Source organism: Hyla sarda, chromosome 6 (genome assembly GCF_029499605.1).
Source record: "Hyla sarda isolate aHylSar1 chromosome 6, aHylSar1.hap1, whole genome shotgun sequence".
Classification (NCBI taxonomy): domain Eukaryota; kingdom Metazoa; phylum Chordata; class Amphibia; order Anura; family Hylidae; genus Hyla; species Hyla sarda.
This window is the reverse complement of record NC_079194.1, coordinates 44,822,769-44,842,976: the sequence shown is the minus strand read 5'-3', so window position 1 is coordinate 44,842,976 and position 20,208 is coordinate 44,822,769. Positions and strand designations below refer to the sequence as shown.

The following is a 20,208-nucleotide window of genomic DNA, read 5'->3' as shown; positions in this document are numbered from 1 at the left end:
ACATCGCAAGGTTAACTCCTACTAGTGTGATATTGGTGGTTCATGTTGGGGGGAATGACCTTTGTCATTTATGGGTTCCGGGCTAGAGATGAGCGAACTTTTCAAAAATTCGGTTCGGCCGATTCGCCGAATTTTCCTGAAAAGCTTGTTTCGATCCGAATTTGTTTGCGGCGAATCAATATTAAAAAAGGCTATTTCTAGCCTACATACAGCCTCTATAGGAGTATAGAACACTAAAACACATATGGAGTGTGCTGGGGTAGTGAAATAATACTGTTATTCAGAATAGCATGCAGATTACCGGCATCACTCTTAGAATCACTGCCGCACAGCAGCACAATGACAGAGCCTGGTGGTGGCATCAGTGTCAGGAGATCATATAGTGACTGAATGACATAGCGTGGAGGTGTTGGCAGCATGAGGACACCATATAGTGGCTGAATGGCACAGCGTGGAGGTGTTGGCAGCATGAGGACACCATATAGTGGCTGAAAGGCACAGCGTGGAGGTGTTGGCAGCATGAGGACACCAAATAGTGGCTGAATGACACAGCTTGGATGAGGCTGAAGCATGAGGACACCATATAGTGGCTGAATGACACAGCGTGGAGATGTTGGCAGCATGAGGACACCATATAGTGGCTGAATGGCACAGCATGGAGGTGTTGGCAGCATGAGGACACTATATAGTGGCTGAATGGCACAGCGTGGAGGTGTTGGCAGCATGAGAACACCATATAGTGGATTGAATGGCACAGCGTGGAGGTGTTGGCAGCATGAGGACACCATATAGTGGCTGAATGGCACAGCGTGGAGGTGTTGGCAGCATGAGGACACCATATAGTGGCTGAATGGCACAGCGTGGAGGTGTTGGCAGCATGAGGACACTATATAGTGGCTGAATGGCACAGCGTGGATGTGTTGGCAGCATGAGGACACATATAGTGGCTGAATGGCACAGCGTGGAGGTGTTGGCAGCATAAGGACACCATATAGTGGCTGAATGGCACAGCGTGGAGGTGTTGGCAGCATGAGGACACCATATAGTGGCTGAATGGCACAGCGTGGAGGTGTTGGCAGCATGAGGACACCATATAGTGGCTAAATGACACAGCGTGGACATGTTGGCAGCAAGAGGAGACCATTTAGTGGCTGAATGGCACAGCGTGGAGTTGGCTGATGCACTAGTACACTACACACCAGGGCTTCACAATCCCCCCCCCCCCCCCCCAAAAAAAAAAAACACCAACACAATATATTAAATTTTTGACAAAGATTTCTCATAGGTAGCACCCGCTATCCAAAAATTTGAAATTTCCAGACCCAGGCCCCACCTCTGCGGCATCAGGAACCCATATATTGCCTGAAGGACACAGCCTGGAGTTGGCTGATGCACCAGTACACACCCGGGCTTCACAATCCCCTCCAAAAAACAACAACATTTTAGAAATGTTTTAAAGAAATACCGTTGTGTAAGAACAAGCGCATATCCAACAGTTCACAAGACTCTATAATGCAGGACGGTGGACCACCCAAAGACATTCTTCTCAAAAATAATAAACCACACAATGTTTGAATTTTTTTTACAAAAACTAAGTCAATATGTGTGTAAGCGCATCTGTCTCCAAAAGATCAGATCACCAAAGGACTTTTTTCGCCCAAAATGATGAAGCAGAGTTTATCCCTGTCCGTATGTTTTTTTAAATTTTGTTATTTTCATTAAAAAATCACACGCAACAAGCGTTCCGTTGTGTAACGATTAGCATTCTGGAAAATTCAATTTTATTACCGATAAAATAATCAGTAAATAAAAAAAAACACTACCCAAGAGTGTTTAATTACCCCATACATTACACCAGAAGCCGTCAGGAGTAGGCCTCAGCAGTACCCAAGACGCTTTAATAACCCCCTACCTTTGCACGATCAATTGCGAGATCAGGCAATACAAGGTGTGTTATGCCCTCAGATTTCTGGGGCCGCAGGCGCGCTCTACTGAACGGATTAGCGTGTCTCTATCTTTCATCGACCAGTGCTGGTAACCCGCTAACTCCTGGAAAGGTAAGCTGCCGCGAAGCAGGTGGTCTCCCCCATTTGGCTCCAGAATATCCACTACTGCCATACCACGCTGACTGCCAACCGTGCTACCGCCTTGCTGACTCAAGGGCATCCTGCAACTCTCTTCTCCTGATGATGAACCCCCCTTCTCCTGAGATCGAGAAATAACAGGTGTGTTATGCCCTCAGATGTCCGGGGCAGCAGCCGCGCTCCACTGAACGGATTAGTGTCCATCTTTTTATTACTGAAAAAATTATCAGTAAATTTAACAAAAACACTACCCAAGAGTGTTTAACCCCTTAAGGACTCAGGGTTTTTCTGTTTTTGCACTTTCGTTTTTTCCTCCTTACCTTTTAAAAATCATACCCCTTTCAATTTTCCACCTAAAAATCCATATTATGGCTTCTTTTTTGCGTCGCCAATTCTACTTTGCAGTGACATTAGTCATTTTACCCAAAAATGCACGGCGAAACGGAAAAAAAATCATTGTGCGACAAAATCGGAAAAAAACGCCATTTTGTAACTTTTGGGGGCTTCCGTTTCTACGCAGTGCATATTTCGGTAAAAATTACACCTTATCATTATTCTGTAGGTCCATACGGTTAAAATGATACCCTACTTATATAGGTTTGATTTTGTCGCACTTCTGGAAAAAAATCATAACTACATGCAGGAAAATGTATACGTTTAAAAATGTCATCTTCTGACCCCAATAACTTTTTTAATTTTCCACGTACGGGGCGGTATGAGGACTCATTTTTTGAGCCGTGATCTGACGTTTTTATCAGTATGATTTTTGTTTTGATCGAACTTTTTCATCACTTTTTATTCATTTTTTAATGGTATAAAAAGTGACCAAAATGCGCTTTTTTGGACTTTGGAATTTTTTTGCGCGTACGCCATTAACCGTACGGCTTAATTAATGATATATTTTTATAGTTCGGACATTTACGCACGCGGCGATACCACATATGTTTATTTTTTTTTTTTTTACACTGTTTTATTTTTTTTAATGGAAAAGGGGGGTGATTCAAACTTTTATTAGGGAAGGGGTTAAATGACCTTTATTAACACTTTTTTTTTACATTTTTTTTGCAGTGTTATAGGTCCCATAGGGACCTATAACACTGCACACACTGATCTCCTATGCTGATCACTGGCGTGTATTAACACGCCTGTGATCAGCATTATCGGCGCTTGAATGCTCCTGCCTGGATCTCAGGCACGGAGCAGTCATTCGCCGATCGGACACCGGGGAGGCAGGTAAGGGCCCTCCCGGTGTCCGATCAGCTGTTCGGGACGCCGCGATTTCACCGCGGTGGTCCCGAACAGCCCGACTGAGCAGCCGGGTCACTTTCAGTTTCACTTTAGAAGCGGCGGTCAGCTTTGACCGCCGCTTCTAAAGGGTTAATACCGCACATCGCCGCGATCGGCGATGTGTGGTATTAGCCGCGGGTCCCGGCCGTGGATTAGCGTCCTGCGTCGTTAAGGGGTTAATTACCCCATACATTGCACCAGGAGCAGTCAGGAGTAGACCTCAGCAGTACCCAAGAGGCTTTAATAACCCCTTACCTTGCCCGATCAATTGCGAGATCGAGCAATAACAGGTGTGTTATGGCTTCAGATGTCCTGGGCCGCACTAGCGCTCCACTGAACGGATTAGCGTGTCTCTATCTTTCAAGGACAGGTGCGTGTTGCACGCTGAAACCAGTTCGTGATAGCGATCTGGGATTGCAATTATTTAACCTTAAAATGAGGAATTACCAGTAAGTGAGGGTCATAAGCTGGCGTTGATTAAGTCCCTGCCCTTTGTACACACCGCCCGTCGCTATAAGCGATTGGATTAGTTAGTGAGTTGGTTAGTGAGGTCCTCGGATCGGCCCAGGTGGGGCAGGAGAAGGTCCTGGCAGAGCGCCGAGAATTTAACGATCATTGTTGAAATTTGCATTAAGCATGTATTTAGCTACTGCTAAACTTCAAAAAATTATAGTCCCAAGGCCTGAGGCACCAGGGAGGAAAGTAGTTTGTGAAAGACACAGAATGAGTCTGGAGCAGTCATTCGCAGTACCCAAGAGGGTTTCATAACCCCTTACATTTAAAGATCAATGTTGACATTTGCATTAAGCATGTATTTAGCTACTGCTAAACTTCAAAAAATTATAGGCCAGAAGCATCAGTTTTCCCCATGTTAGGTGCATAGTTGTCCCCCAGATTAGGCAGCATAGATGTCCCCCAGATTAGGCAGCATAGATGTCACCCAGATTAGGAGCATAGTTGTCCCCCAGATTAGGCAGCATAGATATCCCCCAGATTAGGAGCATGGTTGTCCCCCAGAGTAGGCAGCATAGATGTCCCCCAGATTAGGAGCATAGTTGTCCTCCAGAGTAGGCAGCATAGATGTCCCCCAGATTAGGAGCATAGTTGTCCCCCAGATTAGGCAGCATAGATGTCCCCCAGATTAGGAGCATAGTTGTCCCCCAGATTAGGCAGCATAGATGTCCCCCAGATTAGGAACATAGTTGTCCCCCAGAGTAGGCAGCATAGATGTCCCCCAGATTAGGAGCATAGTTGTCCCCCAGATTAGGCAGCATAGATGTCCCCCAGATTAGGAGCATAGTTGTCCCCCAGATTAGGCAGCATAGATGTCCCCCAGATTAGGAGCATAGTTGTCCCCCAGAGTAGGCAGCATAGATGTCCCCTGGATTAGGCAGCATAGATGTCCCCCAGATTAGGAGCATACTTGTCCCCCAGAGTAGGCAGCATAGATGTCCCCCAGATTAGGAGCATACTTGTCCCCCAGATTAGGCAGCATAGATGTCACCCAGATTAGGAGTTTAGATGTCCCCCAGATTAGGAGCATAGTTGTCCCCCAGATAAGGAGCATAGTTCTCCCCCAGATTAGGCAGCATAGATGTCCCCCAGATTTGGCAGCATAGTTGTCCCCAATCAGCGCGAGCCGGTCAGAGCCAATCAAAGGTCCGTATGTGGCAAGCGGGCCGTACAATTCCCAGGTCTGCCCCAGAGGGTTTCATAACCAACCACAATAGAGAAAATGTTGTTGTAGGAGCATGGTCAATCTACTCAGACCCATCTGTCATTGGTGGCTGGAAATCCTTGCTGATCCATCCCTGATTCATCTTGACAAACGTCAGTCTCTCCACATTTTTAGTGGACAGACGAGTTCGCCTTGGGGTGACTATGGCCCTGGCTGCACTAAACACCCGCTCTGATGGCACACTACTGGCCGGGCAAGACAGCTTTTCCAGGGCAAACTCCGCTAGTTGCGGCCATAAATCGAGTTTGGCTGCCCAGAAGTCCAGCGGATCTTCAACGGTTGTTGGCAGGGTCATGTCGAGGTAAGCCACCACCTGCTGGTTCAGGTCCTGCTCCATGTCCACCTGCTGCTGATGAGTAGCTTCACTATGCGGCTGAAGGAAGCTACTCATCAGCGACTGTAGAATCAGGCTGCTGCTGATTGAGCCTGTACTGCTCCTGCCACCCCTCCCCTCCCCAGCAGCCGTGGCAGTGGAAGGTGAGCGCAGAGGGCCCCCCGAGTCAGACCTGCGAATGGATTGACCATGTGGCCGATAGGCATCGGCCAACCGACTACGTAGAAGCTCCCTGAAGTAGGTCAGTTTGTCCTCCCTCTCAGTGGGTGTAAAAAAGGCCCCCATTCTGGGCCAGTAGCGAGGGTCTAATAAGATGGAGATCCAGAAGTCATCGCGCTGATGAATTTTGACAATTCGGGGGTCACTACGCAAGCAACTGAGCATGCATCGTGCCATTTGTGACAGTGACTCGCTGGGACTACCTGCCTCCATCTCCATTGCATACTGCCACGGTGTGTCTGGGTCCTCTGTCTCGCCTCCCTCGTAATAACCCTCCAGCTCCTCTGGCTGCTCCTGCTCCTCCTCTCCTGTCCAATGACCAGAAACACCGTCCATCTCATCCACCGTAAACTGTGCTCCGCTCTGCCCCTCATCATCCTCCTCCAGTTCATCCCCCACAGGACTCATGTAGCCTTCTGATGTAGGCGCAACGTCTCCATTGCTGTGACCATCCATGTTTTCAATAATTTTTGGGAGTAAATGTAGGAGTTGAATTACGTCGTTCATGGCGTAATTCGAGCGAATAACAAAAACTGTGGCTTCCTCAAAGGGCCTCAGCAAACGGCAGGTGTCACGTATGAGCTGCCACTCCTTCACATTGAAGTTACACAGTGGAGTACTCCTATCTGCTTGTATCATCATTTGTTCGTATAGTCTGTCCAACATATGGAGAGTGGAATTCCAACGTGTGGCAACGTCACAAATGAGACTATGTTGTGGGATACCGTTCTGACGCTGCAGCTCAAGCAAAGTGTGCTTGGCGGTGTACGAGTGGCTGAAGTGCATGCACAGTTTCTTTGCCATTGTCAGGACGTCTTGCAAATGGGGTGAAGACTTAATGAACTTCTTGACAACCAGATTCAACACGTGTGCCATGCAGGGCGAATGGTTCACACTTCCTTGTCGCAGCGCGGCCACAATGTTCTTCCCATTGTCGGTCACCATGGTTCCCATTTCCAGATTTCATGGAGTAAGCCATACTCGGATTTCTTCCCTAATGAACTTCAGCAGTTCCTCCCCTGTGTGACTCCGTTCGCCAAGGCAAACCATGTGAAGGACAGCTTGACACCGCTGTGCCCTACACACGTGGTACGATGAAGGGCCACCGAGATTTGGATGTGCAGTGGAGGCCGAGGACACGGGGGAGGAGGAGGTGCACACTGTAAAAGGACCAACTGCCTGGGAGCGAGAGCGTGGAGGAGGAAGCGGTGTGACCTGTCCAAGTTGCTGTTGTGGGCTGTAAAATACATGTATTGTCCCTGCCCTTAGTTACAGCTCCACACGACGGTGCTGCCGTGCACTTTTGAACACACCGACAGGCTCAAGGACTGGCCCACCTTCTCTTGTACAAACTTATGCAGGGCTGGTACTGCCTTCTTCGCAAAGAAATTACAGCTTGGGACTCTCCACCTCGGCTCGGCACAAGCCATCAATTCCCTGAAAGCTGCAGAGTCCACCAGTTGGAAAGGGAGGGACTGCAACACCAGCAACTTGGACAGGAGCACATTCAACTTTTGCGCCGTTGGATGAGTGGGCGCATACTGTTGTCTCTTGGACATGGCTTCGCCGATCGATTGTTGGCGGAATGGCTGACTACGAGCGGAAGAAGCAGGAGCGCAAGAAGGAGGGTTTGACACAATGCACCCTTCGGCTGAGGTGGTGGAGCCTTGGCTGGATGACGGAGGGAGCTGATGGCCACTGGGTGATGCTGCAGGCTGGACCACTACATTGTAGCCACGGTTATCCCAGGCCACTTTATGGTGGCGAATCATGTGTTGACGCAGGGCTGTGGTGCCGAGATTGGAACACTGGCCACGCTTCACTTTCTGCCGACAGATTTTGCATGTGACTACGCTAAGGTCCTCCGGATTCTTTATGAAGAACAACCACACCGCAGAGTAGCTGATTTTCCCACCCAGAGTCTGCACTATTTCACTGCTATTGGCGCCGTCTCCAGGAACCCCTGTTCCACTACCTCCCTGAATGGTAGCTTGCCGCAAAGCAGGTGGTCTCCCCCTGGCACGTTTGGCTCCTGAATTCCCACTACTGCCACCACCACGCTGATTGCCAACTGTGCTACCACCTTGCTGTCTCATAGACAAAGAGCAAATCTCTTCTCCTAATGATGATGAAGCCCTAGCTTCTGCACCCGGCTACCAATTGCGATCGGTTCATCATCATCAAAAGATGTGTGCACGTCACTGATGTCCTCCTCGTGTTCCACAACAGTGTCTGCCTCAGGACCCTGAACAATTGAAACACCGCCTCCCACGTCACTCTCTGCATCACTACTTGCCCGCCTTGCGGAGCAAGCGACGCATGTCTCCTCACATTCTTGGCTGCCCATTAGCTGCTGACTGTCCTTTATTACATCGTCCTCACTAAATAGTGGAGCTGAACCCAAAGCATGAGATACTTCTTTGGGAGAGGGAACAGCATAGGACAAAGGCAATGGGATTACGGGGACTGCTCCCGGGCCATGCCAACTGAGGGTTGTGTCTGAGGAACCCACCGACTCTTGACTGGGGTTGTCAGATGTCGCTTGTGATGATGGGGATGAGTGTGCAAACCAATTGACGAGGAGAGATGGGTCGACGACACGACCGCTGGGTGTTAACGGGAGCTCAGGCCTATTGCTGCGACTCCTGCTGCCACTCGCCCCAAGTCTGCTGCCAACTCTGCCTGACGTATGTAGGCCTCTGCCCCTTCTCTGTGCACGTCCTGGCACTTCCCTGCCTGACATACTTAGTGCGGTTATGAGGTTATAGAACAGCAGCAGGCCATTACTTACGGCTGTACTTTCAAAGTATATAGGCCCTAGACAGAATAACAGTTACTAAATAGTACACTCATTTGTTGTATGTAGGCCCTTTGCAATGATGAGCGCACTGGTATGCGTATTTCTGCGCAGAAAAAACACTTTTTTTTTAAAATACACCAGCAGGTGTATACTAATGTGTGGAATAGCACTGAATTTAGCACAGAGACAGAATAACAGGTAGTAAATAGTATACTACTTGGTTCTATGTATGCCCTTTGCAATGATGAGCGTATTTGTACGCAGGAAAAACTTTTTTGTCTTTAATACACCGGCAGGTGTATAACGTGTGGTATAACTCTGAATTTAACACAGAGACAGAAAAAAAGGTTGTATATGGTACGCTATTTGCTTGTATGTAGGCCCTTTGCAATGATAAGGCCACTGAAAAAGCGTATTTGTACGCAGGAAAAAAAAATTCTTTAATACACCGGCAGGTGTATAACGTGTGGTATAACACTGAATTTAGCACAGAGGCAGAAAAAAAGGTAGTATGTGGTACGCTATTTGCTTGTATGTAGGCCCTTTGCAATGATAAGGCCACTGAAAAAGCGTATTTGTACGCAGTAAAAACTTTTTTTCTTTAATACACCGGCAGGTGTATAACGTGTGGTATAACACTGAATTTAGCACAGAGACAGAAAAAAAGGTAGTATATGGTACGCTATTTGCTTGTATTTAGGCCCTTTGCGATTATAAGGCCACTGTTAAGCGTATTTGTACGCAGGAAAAAAAAATTTCTTTAATACAGCGGCAGGTGTATAACGTGTGGTATAACACTGAATTTAGCACAGAGGCAGAAAAAAAGGTGGTATATGGTACGCTATTTGCTTGTATGTAGGCCCTTTTCAATGATAAGGCCACTGGAAAAGCGTATTTGTACGCAGGAAAAACTTTTTTTTCTTTAATACACTGGCAGGTGTATAACGTGTGGTATAACACTTAATTTAGCACAGAGAGAGAAAAAAAGGTGGTATATGGTACGCTATTTGCTTGTATGTATGCCCTTTGCAATGATAAGGCCACTGTTAAGCGTATTTGTACGCAGGAAAACCTTTTTTTTTCTTTACTACACCGGCAGTTGTATAACGTGTGGTATAACACTTAATTTAGCACAGAGACAGAAAAAAAGGTAGTATATGGTACGCTATTTGCTTGTATTTATGCCCTTTGCAATCATAAGGCCACTGTTAAGCGTATTTGTACGCAGGAAAAAAAAAATTTCTTTAATACAGTGGCAGGTGTATAACATGTGGTATAACACTTAATTTAGCACAGAGGCAGAAAAAAAGGTGGTATATGGTACGCTATTTGCTTGTATGTAGGCCCTTTGCAATGATAAGGCCACTGAAAAAGCGTATTTGTACGCAGGAAAAACTTTTTTTTCTTTAATACACTGGCAGGTGTATAACATGTGGTGTAACACTTCATTTAGCACAGAGACAGAAAAAAAGGTAGTATATGGTACGCTATTTGCTTGTATGTAGGCCCTTTTCAATGATAAGGCCACTGGAAAAGCGTATTTGTACGCAGGAAAAAAAAAATTTCTTTAATACATCGGCAGGTGTATAACGTGTGGTATAACACTTAATTTAGCACAGAGGCAGAAAAAAGGTAGTATGTGGTACGCTATTTGCTTGTATTTAGGCCCATTGCAATGATGAGCGCACTGTTAAGCGTATTTGTACGCAGGAAAACCTTTTTTTCTTTAATACACCGGCAGGTGTATAACGTGTGGTATAACACTTAATTTAGCACAGAGACAGAAAAAAAGGTAGTATATGGTACGCTATTTGCTTGTATGTAGGCCTTTTGCAATGATAAGGCCACTGAAAAAGCGTATTTGTACGCAGGAAAAACTTTTTTTCTTTAATACACCGGCAGGTGTATAACGTGTGGTATAACACTGAATTTAGCACAGAGACAGAGTAACAGGTGAAAAATGCTAAAAAGGCACTAAAGTCCACACTAATATGACTTATTTCTGAACAGCAGCAGGACCCAACAGTGCAGCACCACAAAAAAAAAATGCAGGTATTAAACCCTAAATTTCACTCTGTCACACAATTCTGAGCAGCAGAAGATTTGTGGAGCAAATAAAAATAAACTCAATTGGGCTGAAAAATGAGGAGATAAGATGGTTGATAAAGTTCAGGCAGCTTGGAGATCTGTATGAGGCAGCTGACAGCTATCTGCCCCTCTCTGCTGCAATGCTCAATAACGTGAATGGGAGGTTTAGCTATCAATGATCCTTCTCAGTGTTACAGCACAGCACTCTGCACTCCTGCCTTTCCCTAATGCTGATGTGACCAGCAGTTGCAGTGTAACGCTGTGGTATGAGCTATTCACACACACACAGTCCCATCCTCTCCATCTGAGTGCATAGATGAAATGAAGTGAGGCAAGATGGCCGCCGATTATATAGGGGCTGTGACATCACAGGGGTCAGTGAACACTGATAGGCTGCATCTCACATGTGGTTCAGGGTCAGCCAGCCTACCTTCATTCCCGCCGATGTTTCCCGCCCTCCCATAATCCCCTGCCCCATGTACTCACATGTGGATCCGCCATCTTAGGTCTCCAATAGGCTGGAACGCTGTAAAATGGAGTTTAATGAAGCGATTCGTGCAATAGAATCGCGGCGATGTTCGTATTCGTTGCAAATCGAATTTTTCATGAAATTCGTAACGAATTCGGGTTCGTCAACTTCGATTCGCTCATCTCTATTCCGGACCTTATAACACTGATGAAGGCTGATGTGGAGAGAATGTGGGTTTTCTTTACGGAACTGGTGCTGGTGTGGTCAGAGATTGTTCTGAGGGTTTCGTGGCAGGGGGCCCGGAATGCCGACAACATTGAGCGATCTCGCCGGCTGGTGAACTCGCGGATGGCAAGGTTTGTGCGATAGGTGGTGTGGTTGTTCACCACCGGGAGCTCGAAGGTAACAACTGGCGTTTTATGATCCCGGACAGGGTCCACCTGAACGATATTGGCCTGGACATATTTTTGTCCGGCCTTCAGGATGGTCTAGAACAGGCACTTTTCCTCCATAGTGGCGGTCGGAGCACCGTGTATGTGTACACAGGCTCCTCGGTGGCATGGTAAGAGAGGAGTTGGAGGAAAAGGTACCGAGGGCACATATGCCCGCCAGGAGTCTGGCGGTCAGCATACCGCCTTGGTAAGAGTTTTTGGTTTGTGTTGAGGTAAAAGCTGATGTTAAATGTTAACTGCAGTTTTATATGGTTATGTTGTTTACATTAAATAAATTTGAGCTGTGACCACTACCCAGCCCAGTTAAAATGGAGAATTGAGTCTGTCGTTTTTGGGGGGAAAGGGGGAGAGGGCTCTTGGTATATGAGGGGAAGTGTGTTCTATGCAGTCAAATCAAAACAGAATGACCGTAAATTCAGGAGTTAGTCCAGCGCAGAGAGGAACCATCAGGAAGCCAGATAAAATCAATGGATTTATTAGATGCAATGTGTTTCACTGCACATGCGCAGCTTCATCAGGCATGAAACGCGTTGCATCTAATAAATCAATTGATTTTATCTGGCTCCCTGATGGTTCCTCTCTGCGCCGGACTAACTCCTGAATTTACGGTCATTCTGTTTTGATTCTACTTCTACCCAGGAGGGCTGCAGCGGACCAATACATATATTCATTCTATGCTTTACCTTGTTGTGTGTGGGCGCACAACAAACTCTGGTAAGCGGCTTGAGAATTACCTTCCCCTTCCCCCACTAAAAAGACCTGCTGCAGTCAAATGTACACTACTGTTACACCAGATATGAGTTGCACTGGTGTGACACTGTGCCCTGGCAGGCCCTGAAACGCACACGTGTGCAGGAAACTGACTGCTATTATTTCACAGTCAAAAAAGTTTTTATTTTTTTTATGTACACTACTGTTACACCAGATATGAGTTGCACTGGTGTGACACTGTGCCCTGGCAGGTCCTGAAACGCACACGTGTAAAGGAAACTGACTGCTATTATTTCAGTCAAAAAAGTGTTTTTTTTTAATGCAAGCTATTGTGACACCACCAGCTATGGTGGCACTGGGCAAGTGGGCACAGTATACACTGTGAGCCTGACACACACACTGGCAGGCAGGCAACTGCAATTTGATTACACAGGGGAAGAAAAAAAAAACAGACAGATGTTCTAGCCCTAAAAAGGCCTTTTTTGGGTGCTGTCCTTACAGCAGAGATCAGATGAGTCCTTCAGGACTTTAGTGGACACTGAATACACTAGCCTAAATATTGATCAGCAGCAGCTACACTGTCCCCCTCTCACTAAGAATGCAGCTTCAGAATGAATCTACAATGGATGCTGTCCAGGAGGTGGGAGGGTCTGGGAGGGAGGTTCTGCTGCTGATTGGCTGTAATGTGTCTGCTGACTGTGAGGTACAGGGTCAAAGTTTACTCAATGATGACGAATAGGGGGCGGAACGAATAGGGGGCGGAACATCGCATAGGTTCGCCCGCCGCATCAAATGCGAGCAAGCTATGTTCGCCGGGAACTATTCACCGGCGAACTATTCAGGACATCACTATCCTCATAACGTCTTGTAGAACAAAAATTGAAGGAGTTATGGCTTTTAAAAAATTAAAAACACTGTGCCCTTAATGGGTTAAAGTATACATTCTGCAAACTACCCACATCACTGAGTGTAAGATATATAAGTATATGAAGGGTAAATGGGGGGTATATATTAAATGGGAGAACACTTGGGACGACTGACATGGAAAAGGACTGAGGTCTTAGTTAATAGTAAACTTTAACTAAACTTTAACTGTAGTGACCAGTGTTGGGCTGCTGCTGCCATGGCAAATAAAATCATGGGGTGCATCAATAGGGGCATAGATGCCCACGACAAGGAAATAATTCTACCGCTGTACAAATCCCTAGTCAGACCACACATAGAATACGGTGTACAGTACTGGGCACCAGTGTATAAGAAAGATATAGTGGAGCTGGAGAGGGTTCAAAGACGGGCAACAAGAGTAATACGGGGAATGGGAGGACTACAGTACCCAGAAAGATTTGCAGAATCGGGGTTATTTAGTTTAGAAAAAAGAAGACTTAGGGGGGACCTAATAACTATGTATAAATATATCAGGGGACAGTACAGAGATCTCTCCCATGATCTATTTATACCCAGGACTGTATCTATGACAAGGGGGCATACATAAGTGCTGCTGGCACTACGGAGCTACAGTTAATTTGAGGAACCATTACTGCCAACATGTACTGGGAAATACTGAAGCAGAACATGATCTCCCTCCAAAATTCCGAACTTGGTAACAACCCCAAACACACCTCCTAAAAAAAAAGAAGCTAAGGGTGATGGATTTGCAAGGCATGTTTCCAGACCTTAACCTCGATATGCATCTATGTGGCATCCTTATAGAGTACCCATTATCAGCTTTAAACATTGTTTAATCCTCCTAGTTCACTCCCTGTAAATTTATTAAGAAGGTTTATACAGTCTTGGGGGACTTTTATCACTTATTTTCTTGTTTTCTTAATTTTATATTTAATACAAAATTTTTTTTTTTTTAAAGGGGATTGTATACATTTTTTGGGTGTAGGGTATTATTCTAAAACATAATGTATGGTTGTGGCTAGTGTCAGCGTTATTTTGGTGAGTATTTTTTATTTTATGTTATCAATTTCTTTTTGCTTTTTTGAGGTGGTTTTTTTTTCTTAAACTTTTTTGTACTTTTTATACCTTATCAAATAAGTGGGCTTTCAACAGCGATCATCTGATCACTCATATGCTACTCTGAACTACTATTGTATTGCAGTGTACTAAGCCTCTCAGTATGATTCTTATATGATGCTCATATATACTTATTAAAAACACATATATCTTCATGTATAAGGGAAAGACTATGACATCTCTGCAGGTCTAGATTTTACATCTAGCCTGATTGTTATCAGTAATTAATATAAATATTAATTACCTGTTCCGTGGTTCCTTTCTTGCAGCTGACGAGGGTATATGTCACGTTCACCTGTTCACCGGGCATCAGTCGTCTGTAAAAAAGACACAGGTATGATAACATGTTCCTGATACATGCTACAGATGCTAATATATATAACACTCTAGGGCCAGAACTACTTATCTGCCCCCCATGTACACTCCTCTACTCTCCTCTGTTACCCATGTACACTCCTCTATGCTCCTATGTCACCAATGTACACTCCTCTACACCCCCAACACCCCTCTGTCACCGATGTACACCCCTCTAACACCCCCAAAGCCCCCTGTCACTCATGTACACTCCTTTATACCCTTCTGCCACCCATGTACACTCCTCTACACCCATCAGCCACCCATGTACACACCTCTACACCCCTCTGACACCCATGTACACTCCTCTACACTCCTCTGTTACCCATGTACACTCCTCTACATCCCTCTGTCACCCATGTACACCCCTCTGTCACCCATGTACACCCCTCTACACCCATCTGTTACCCATGTACACTCCTCTACACTCCTCTGTTACCCATGTACACCCCTCTACACTCCTCTGTTACCCATGTACACCCCTCTTCACTCCTCTGTTATCCATGTACACTCCTCTACACTCCTCTGTCACCCATGTACACTCCTCTACACCCCCAACACCCCTCTGTCACCCATGTATATCCCTCTATCACCTTGTACACCCCTCTGTCACCCCCTACGAACCCTGTCACCTATGTACACTCTTCTACACCGCTTTGCCACCCATGTACACTCCTCTGTTACCCATGTACACTCCTCTGTCAACCATGTACACTCCTCTAATGCCCTCTGACACCCATGTACACTCCTCTACACTCCTCTGTTACCCATGTACACTCCTTTACTCCACTTTCACCCATTTACACTCCTCTACACCCCCAACACCTCTAATGTCACCCATGTACACCCCTCTGTCACCCCCCTACGCCCCTGTCACCCATGTACATCCATCTTCATGTAAAGGAAAGACTATGACATCTCTGCAGGTCTAGATTTTACATTTAGCCTGATTGTTATCAGTAATTAATATAAATATTAATTACCTGTCCCGTGGTTCCTTTCTTGCAGCTGACAAAGGTATATTTCACATACACTCCTCTACACCCCTCTGTCACACATGCACACCCCTCTGTCACCTGTGCACCCTCCTCTACACCCTCTGTCACCCATGTACACCCCTCTATACCCCTCTATTACCCATGTACACTCCTCTACACCCATCTATCCCCAATGTACACTGCTACACCCCTCTAATATCCGTGTACACTCCTTTGCACCTCCGTCACCCATGTACACTCCTCTACACCCCCCTGTCACCCATGTACACTCCTCTACACCCCTTTGCCACCCATGTACACTCCACTATGTTCCTCTGTTACCCAAGTACACTCCTCTACACCCCAACACCTCTCTGTCACCTATGTACACCCCTCTGTCACCCCCTATGCCCCCTGTCACCCATGTACACCCATCTATCACCAATGTACACTCCTCTAAGCAACTCTGCCACCCATGTACACTCCTCGACACACCTTTCTGCTACCTTTTTGCTCGTCAACTTTGGTAGGGGATCCCCGCGAGAATAACGATCATAAATGTTCCCAATCTCTGTACCTGAGATATGGTTGTGTTATATATAAAGCTGTCCATAGACGATATACTTATTAACAACACATATATCTTCATGTATAAGAGAAAGACTATGACATCTCTGCAGGTCTAGATTTTACATCTAGCCTGATTTTTATCAGTAATTAATATAAATATTAATTACCTGTTTTGTGTTTCCTTTCTTGCAGCTGACGAGGGTATGTGACACGTTCACCTTTTCACCGGGCATCAGTCATCTGTAAAAAAGACACAGGTATGATAACATGTTCCTGATACATGCTACAGATGCTAATATATATAACACTCTAGGGCCAGAACTACTTATCTCAGGAATTATGAAACCGCATAAGAAAAAGGAACAACAAAACAGATGGAACACATTGGAATCCAAATGATTTTTTTCACTTAAAATATAATGTATATTTTTATAAAATATTTTATCAAAATTTTTTATATTATATACAACAGTTTAACCCCTTAAGGACCAGGCCATTTTACACCTTAGGACCAGAGCGTTTTTTGCACATCTGACCACTGTCACTTTAAACATTAATAACTCTGGAATGCTAGTTATCATTGATTGCGAGATTGTTTTTTTGGAGACATATTCTACTTTAACATAGTGGTAAAATTTTGTGGTAACTTCATTTCATAACATCATTTCTTGGTGAAAAATCCCCAAATTTGATGAAACATTTGAAAATTTTGAATTTTTCTAACTTTGAAGCTCTCTGCTTGTAAGGAAAATGGATATTCCAAATAAAAAAATGTTTTATTCACATATACAATATGTCTACTTTATGTTTGCATCATAAAATTGACGTGTTTTTAGTTCTGGAAGTCACCAGAGGGCTTCAAAGTTCAGCAGCAATTTTCCAATTTTTCACAAAATTTTCAAACTCACTATTTTTCAGGGACCAGTTCAGATTTGAAATGGATTTGAAGGGTCTTCATCTTATAAATTCCCCACAAACTACTCCATTATAAAAACTGCACCCCTCAAAGTATTCAAAATTACATTCAGTCAGCGTTTTAACCCTTAAGGTGTTTCACAGGAATAGCAGCAAAATGAAGGAGAAAATTCACAATCTTCATTTTTTACACTCGCATGTTCTTGTAGACCCAATTTTAGAATTTTTACAAGGGGTAAAAGGAGAAAATGTATACTTATGTTTGTAGCCCAATTTCTCTCGAGTAAGCACATACCTCATATGTCTATGTAAAGTGTTCGGCGGGCGCAGTAGAGGGCTCAGAAGGGAAGGAGCGACAAGGGGATTTTGGAGAGTAAGTTTTTCTGAAATGGTTTTTGGGGGGCATGTTGCATTTAGGAAGCCCCTATGGTGCCAGAACAGCAAAAAAAAACACATGCCATACCATTTTGGAAACTAGACCCCTTGAGGAACGTAACAAGGAATAAAGTGAGCCTTAATACTCCACAGGAGTTTCACGACTTTTGCATATGTAAAAAAAAATTATTATTTTTTCACTAAAATGTGTGTTTCCCCCCAAATTTCACATTTTTGCAAGGGTTAATAGCAGAAAATACCCCCCAAAATTTGTAACCCCATCTCTTCTGAATATGAAGGTACCCCATAAGTGGACCTGAAGTGCACTACGGGCGAACTACAATGCTCAGAAGAGAAGGAGTCACATTTAGCTTTTGGAGAGCAAATTTTGCTCAGGGGGGCATGTCGCATTTAGGAAGCCCCTGTGGTGCCAGGACAGCAAAATAACCCCCGCATGGCATACCATTTTGGAAACTAGACCCCTTGAGGAACGTAACAAGGGGTACAGTGAGCATTTACACCCCCCCCCCCACTGGTGTCTGTCAGATCTTTGGAACAGTGGGCGGTACACAATTTTTAATTTGCACAGCCCACCGTTCCAAAAATCTGTCAGACACCAGTGGGGTGTAAATGCTCACTGCACCCCTCATTACATTCCGTGAGGGGTGTAGATTCCGAATGGGGTCACATGTGGGGTTTTGTTTTTTTTTGCGTTTGTCAAAACCACTGTAACAATTAGCCACCCCTGTGCAAATCACCTCAAATGTACATGGTGCACTCTCCCTTCTGGGCCTTGTTGTGCGCCCCCAGAGCACTTTGCGCCCACATATGGGGTATCTCCGTAGTCGGGAGAAATTACATTACAAATTTTGGGGGGCTTTTTTCCCTTTTACCTCTTGTCAAAATGAAAAGTATAGGGGTATAGGGGTGGACATAGGGGTATTGTACGCCAGTGATTCCCAAACAGGGTGCCTCCAGCTGTTGCTAAACTCCCAGCATGCCTGGACAGTCAGTGGCTGTCCAGAAATGCTGGGAGTTGTTGATTTGCAACAGCTGGAGGCACCATTTTGGAAACACTGCCGTACAATACGTTTTTAATTTTAATTGGGGGGGGGGGGAGGACAGTGTAAGGGGTGTATATGTTGTGTTTTACCCTTTATTATGTGTTAGTGTAGTGTAGTGTTTTTAGGGTACATTCACACTGGCGGAGGTTTACAGTGAGTTCCCTGCTAGGAGTTTGCGCTGAGGCGAAAAATTTGCCGCAGCTCATACTTGAAGCAAAAAACTTACTGTAAGCCTGCCCGTGTGAATGTACCCTGTACGTTCACATGGGGGGGCAAACCTCCAGCTGTTTCAAAACTACAACTCCCAGCATGTACTGACAGACCGTGCAGGCTGGGAGTTGTACTTTTGCAACAGCTGGAGGCACACTGGTTGGAAAACCTTCAGTTAGGTTCTGTTATCTAACTCAATATTTTCCAACCAGTGTGCCTCCAGCTGTTGCAAAACTACAACTCCCAGCATGTACTGATCACCGAAGGGCATGCTGGGAGATGTAGTTATGCAACAGCTGGAGGGATCACAACTACAACTCCCAGCATGCTGGGATTTGTAGGTTTGCAACATCTGGAGAGCTACAGTACAGAGACCACTGCAAACTGTGGCCCTCCAGATGCTGCAAAACTACAAATCCCAGCAGGCCCAGACAGCAAACAGTTGTGTGGGCATGCTAGGAGTTGTAGTTTTGCAAGATCTGGAGGGCTATAGTTCAGTGACCATATAGTGGTCTCAAACTGTAGCCCTCCAGCTGTTGCAAAACTACAACTCCCAGCATGCCCAAACAGCTGACTGGGCATGCTGGGTTGTAGTTTTGCAACATCTGGAGGGCTACAGTTAGAGACCACTGTATAATGGCAACTCACCGGCTTCCGTTGGATCCAGCCACACGTCATCGCCGCCCGCCAATCTCCGTTGCCCGCAGCCTCCGTCGCCCGCCCGGATCGGTAAGTGGATCTTCGGTGCCGGTCCCCGTCGTTTCCCCGTCCTGCCCCGCCTATTGTGGGTGGGCAGGACGGGGAAAACGAAAGTTAACCCCCGCCCCCGATCTGCTATTGGTGGTCGCGTCTAGACCACCAATAGCAGGGATAGGAGGGGTGGCAACCCTGCCACCTCACTCCTATCGCTTCAGGGGGATCCTGGTGTCTTAGACACCCGCGATCCCCCTTACATTCCGGGTCACCGGGTCACTATAGACCCGTAATGACCCGTAATCGCGCAAATCGCAAGTGTGAATTCACTTGCGATTTGCGCCGATCGCCGACATGGGGGGGTCTGATGACCCCCCTGGGCATTTGCGCGGGGTGACTGCTGATCGATATCAGCAGTCACCCCGGTCCGGTCCCCGCCCGGCGTGCGGCAGGGGGCGGAATTCCCACGGACGTATGAGTACGTCCCTGGTCCTTAAGACCCAGGGCGCAGGGACGTACTCATACGTCCGTGGTCCTTAACCCCTTAAGGACCAAGGGCGTCCTTGGTCCTGCTCTCCTGATATAACTCGGGGTTACACAGTAACCCCGCGTCATATCATGGCGGGCCCAGCGTCATAGTGAAGCCGGGACCCGCCTCTAATAGCGCGCAAATTAATAAAAATATATCATTAATTAAACCGCTCGGTCAATGGCGTGCGCGCAAAAAAATTCCAAAGTCCAAAATAGTGCATTTTTCGTCACTTTTTATATCATTTAAAAATGAATAAAAAGCGATCAATAATCAATGCAAAAATGGTACCGTTAAAAACTTCAGATCACGGCGCA

General features: G+C 45.9%; 1 protein-coding gene across 2 annotated transcripts in view; it reads right to left on the bottom strand.

Moving 5' to 3' along the window:
* The window catches only part of DUSP12 (dual specificity phosphatase 12), a 108,911-nt gene extending 92,571 nt beyond the window's left edge, over nt 1–16,340 (bottom strand). Inside the window, exons 1-2 of one of the 2 annotated variants that reach the window (XM_056523557.1) lie at nt 16,273–16,340; nt 14,449–14,521 (exon numbers count right to left, since the gene is read on the bottom strand). In XM_056523557.1, coding sequence (XP_056379532.1) covers nt 14,449–14,514 — 66 coding nt within the window. In that variant the 5' untranslated portion in view covers nt 14,515–14,521; nt 16,273–16,340. The remainder of the gene's footprint in view (nt 1–14,448; nt 14,522–16,272) is intronic. The other variant, XM_056523558.1, reaches the window with a different exon arrangement.
* Between the last annotated feature and the right edge of the window lie 3,868 nt (nt 16,341–20,208).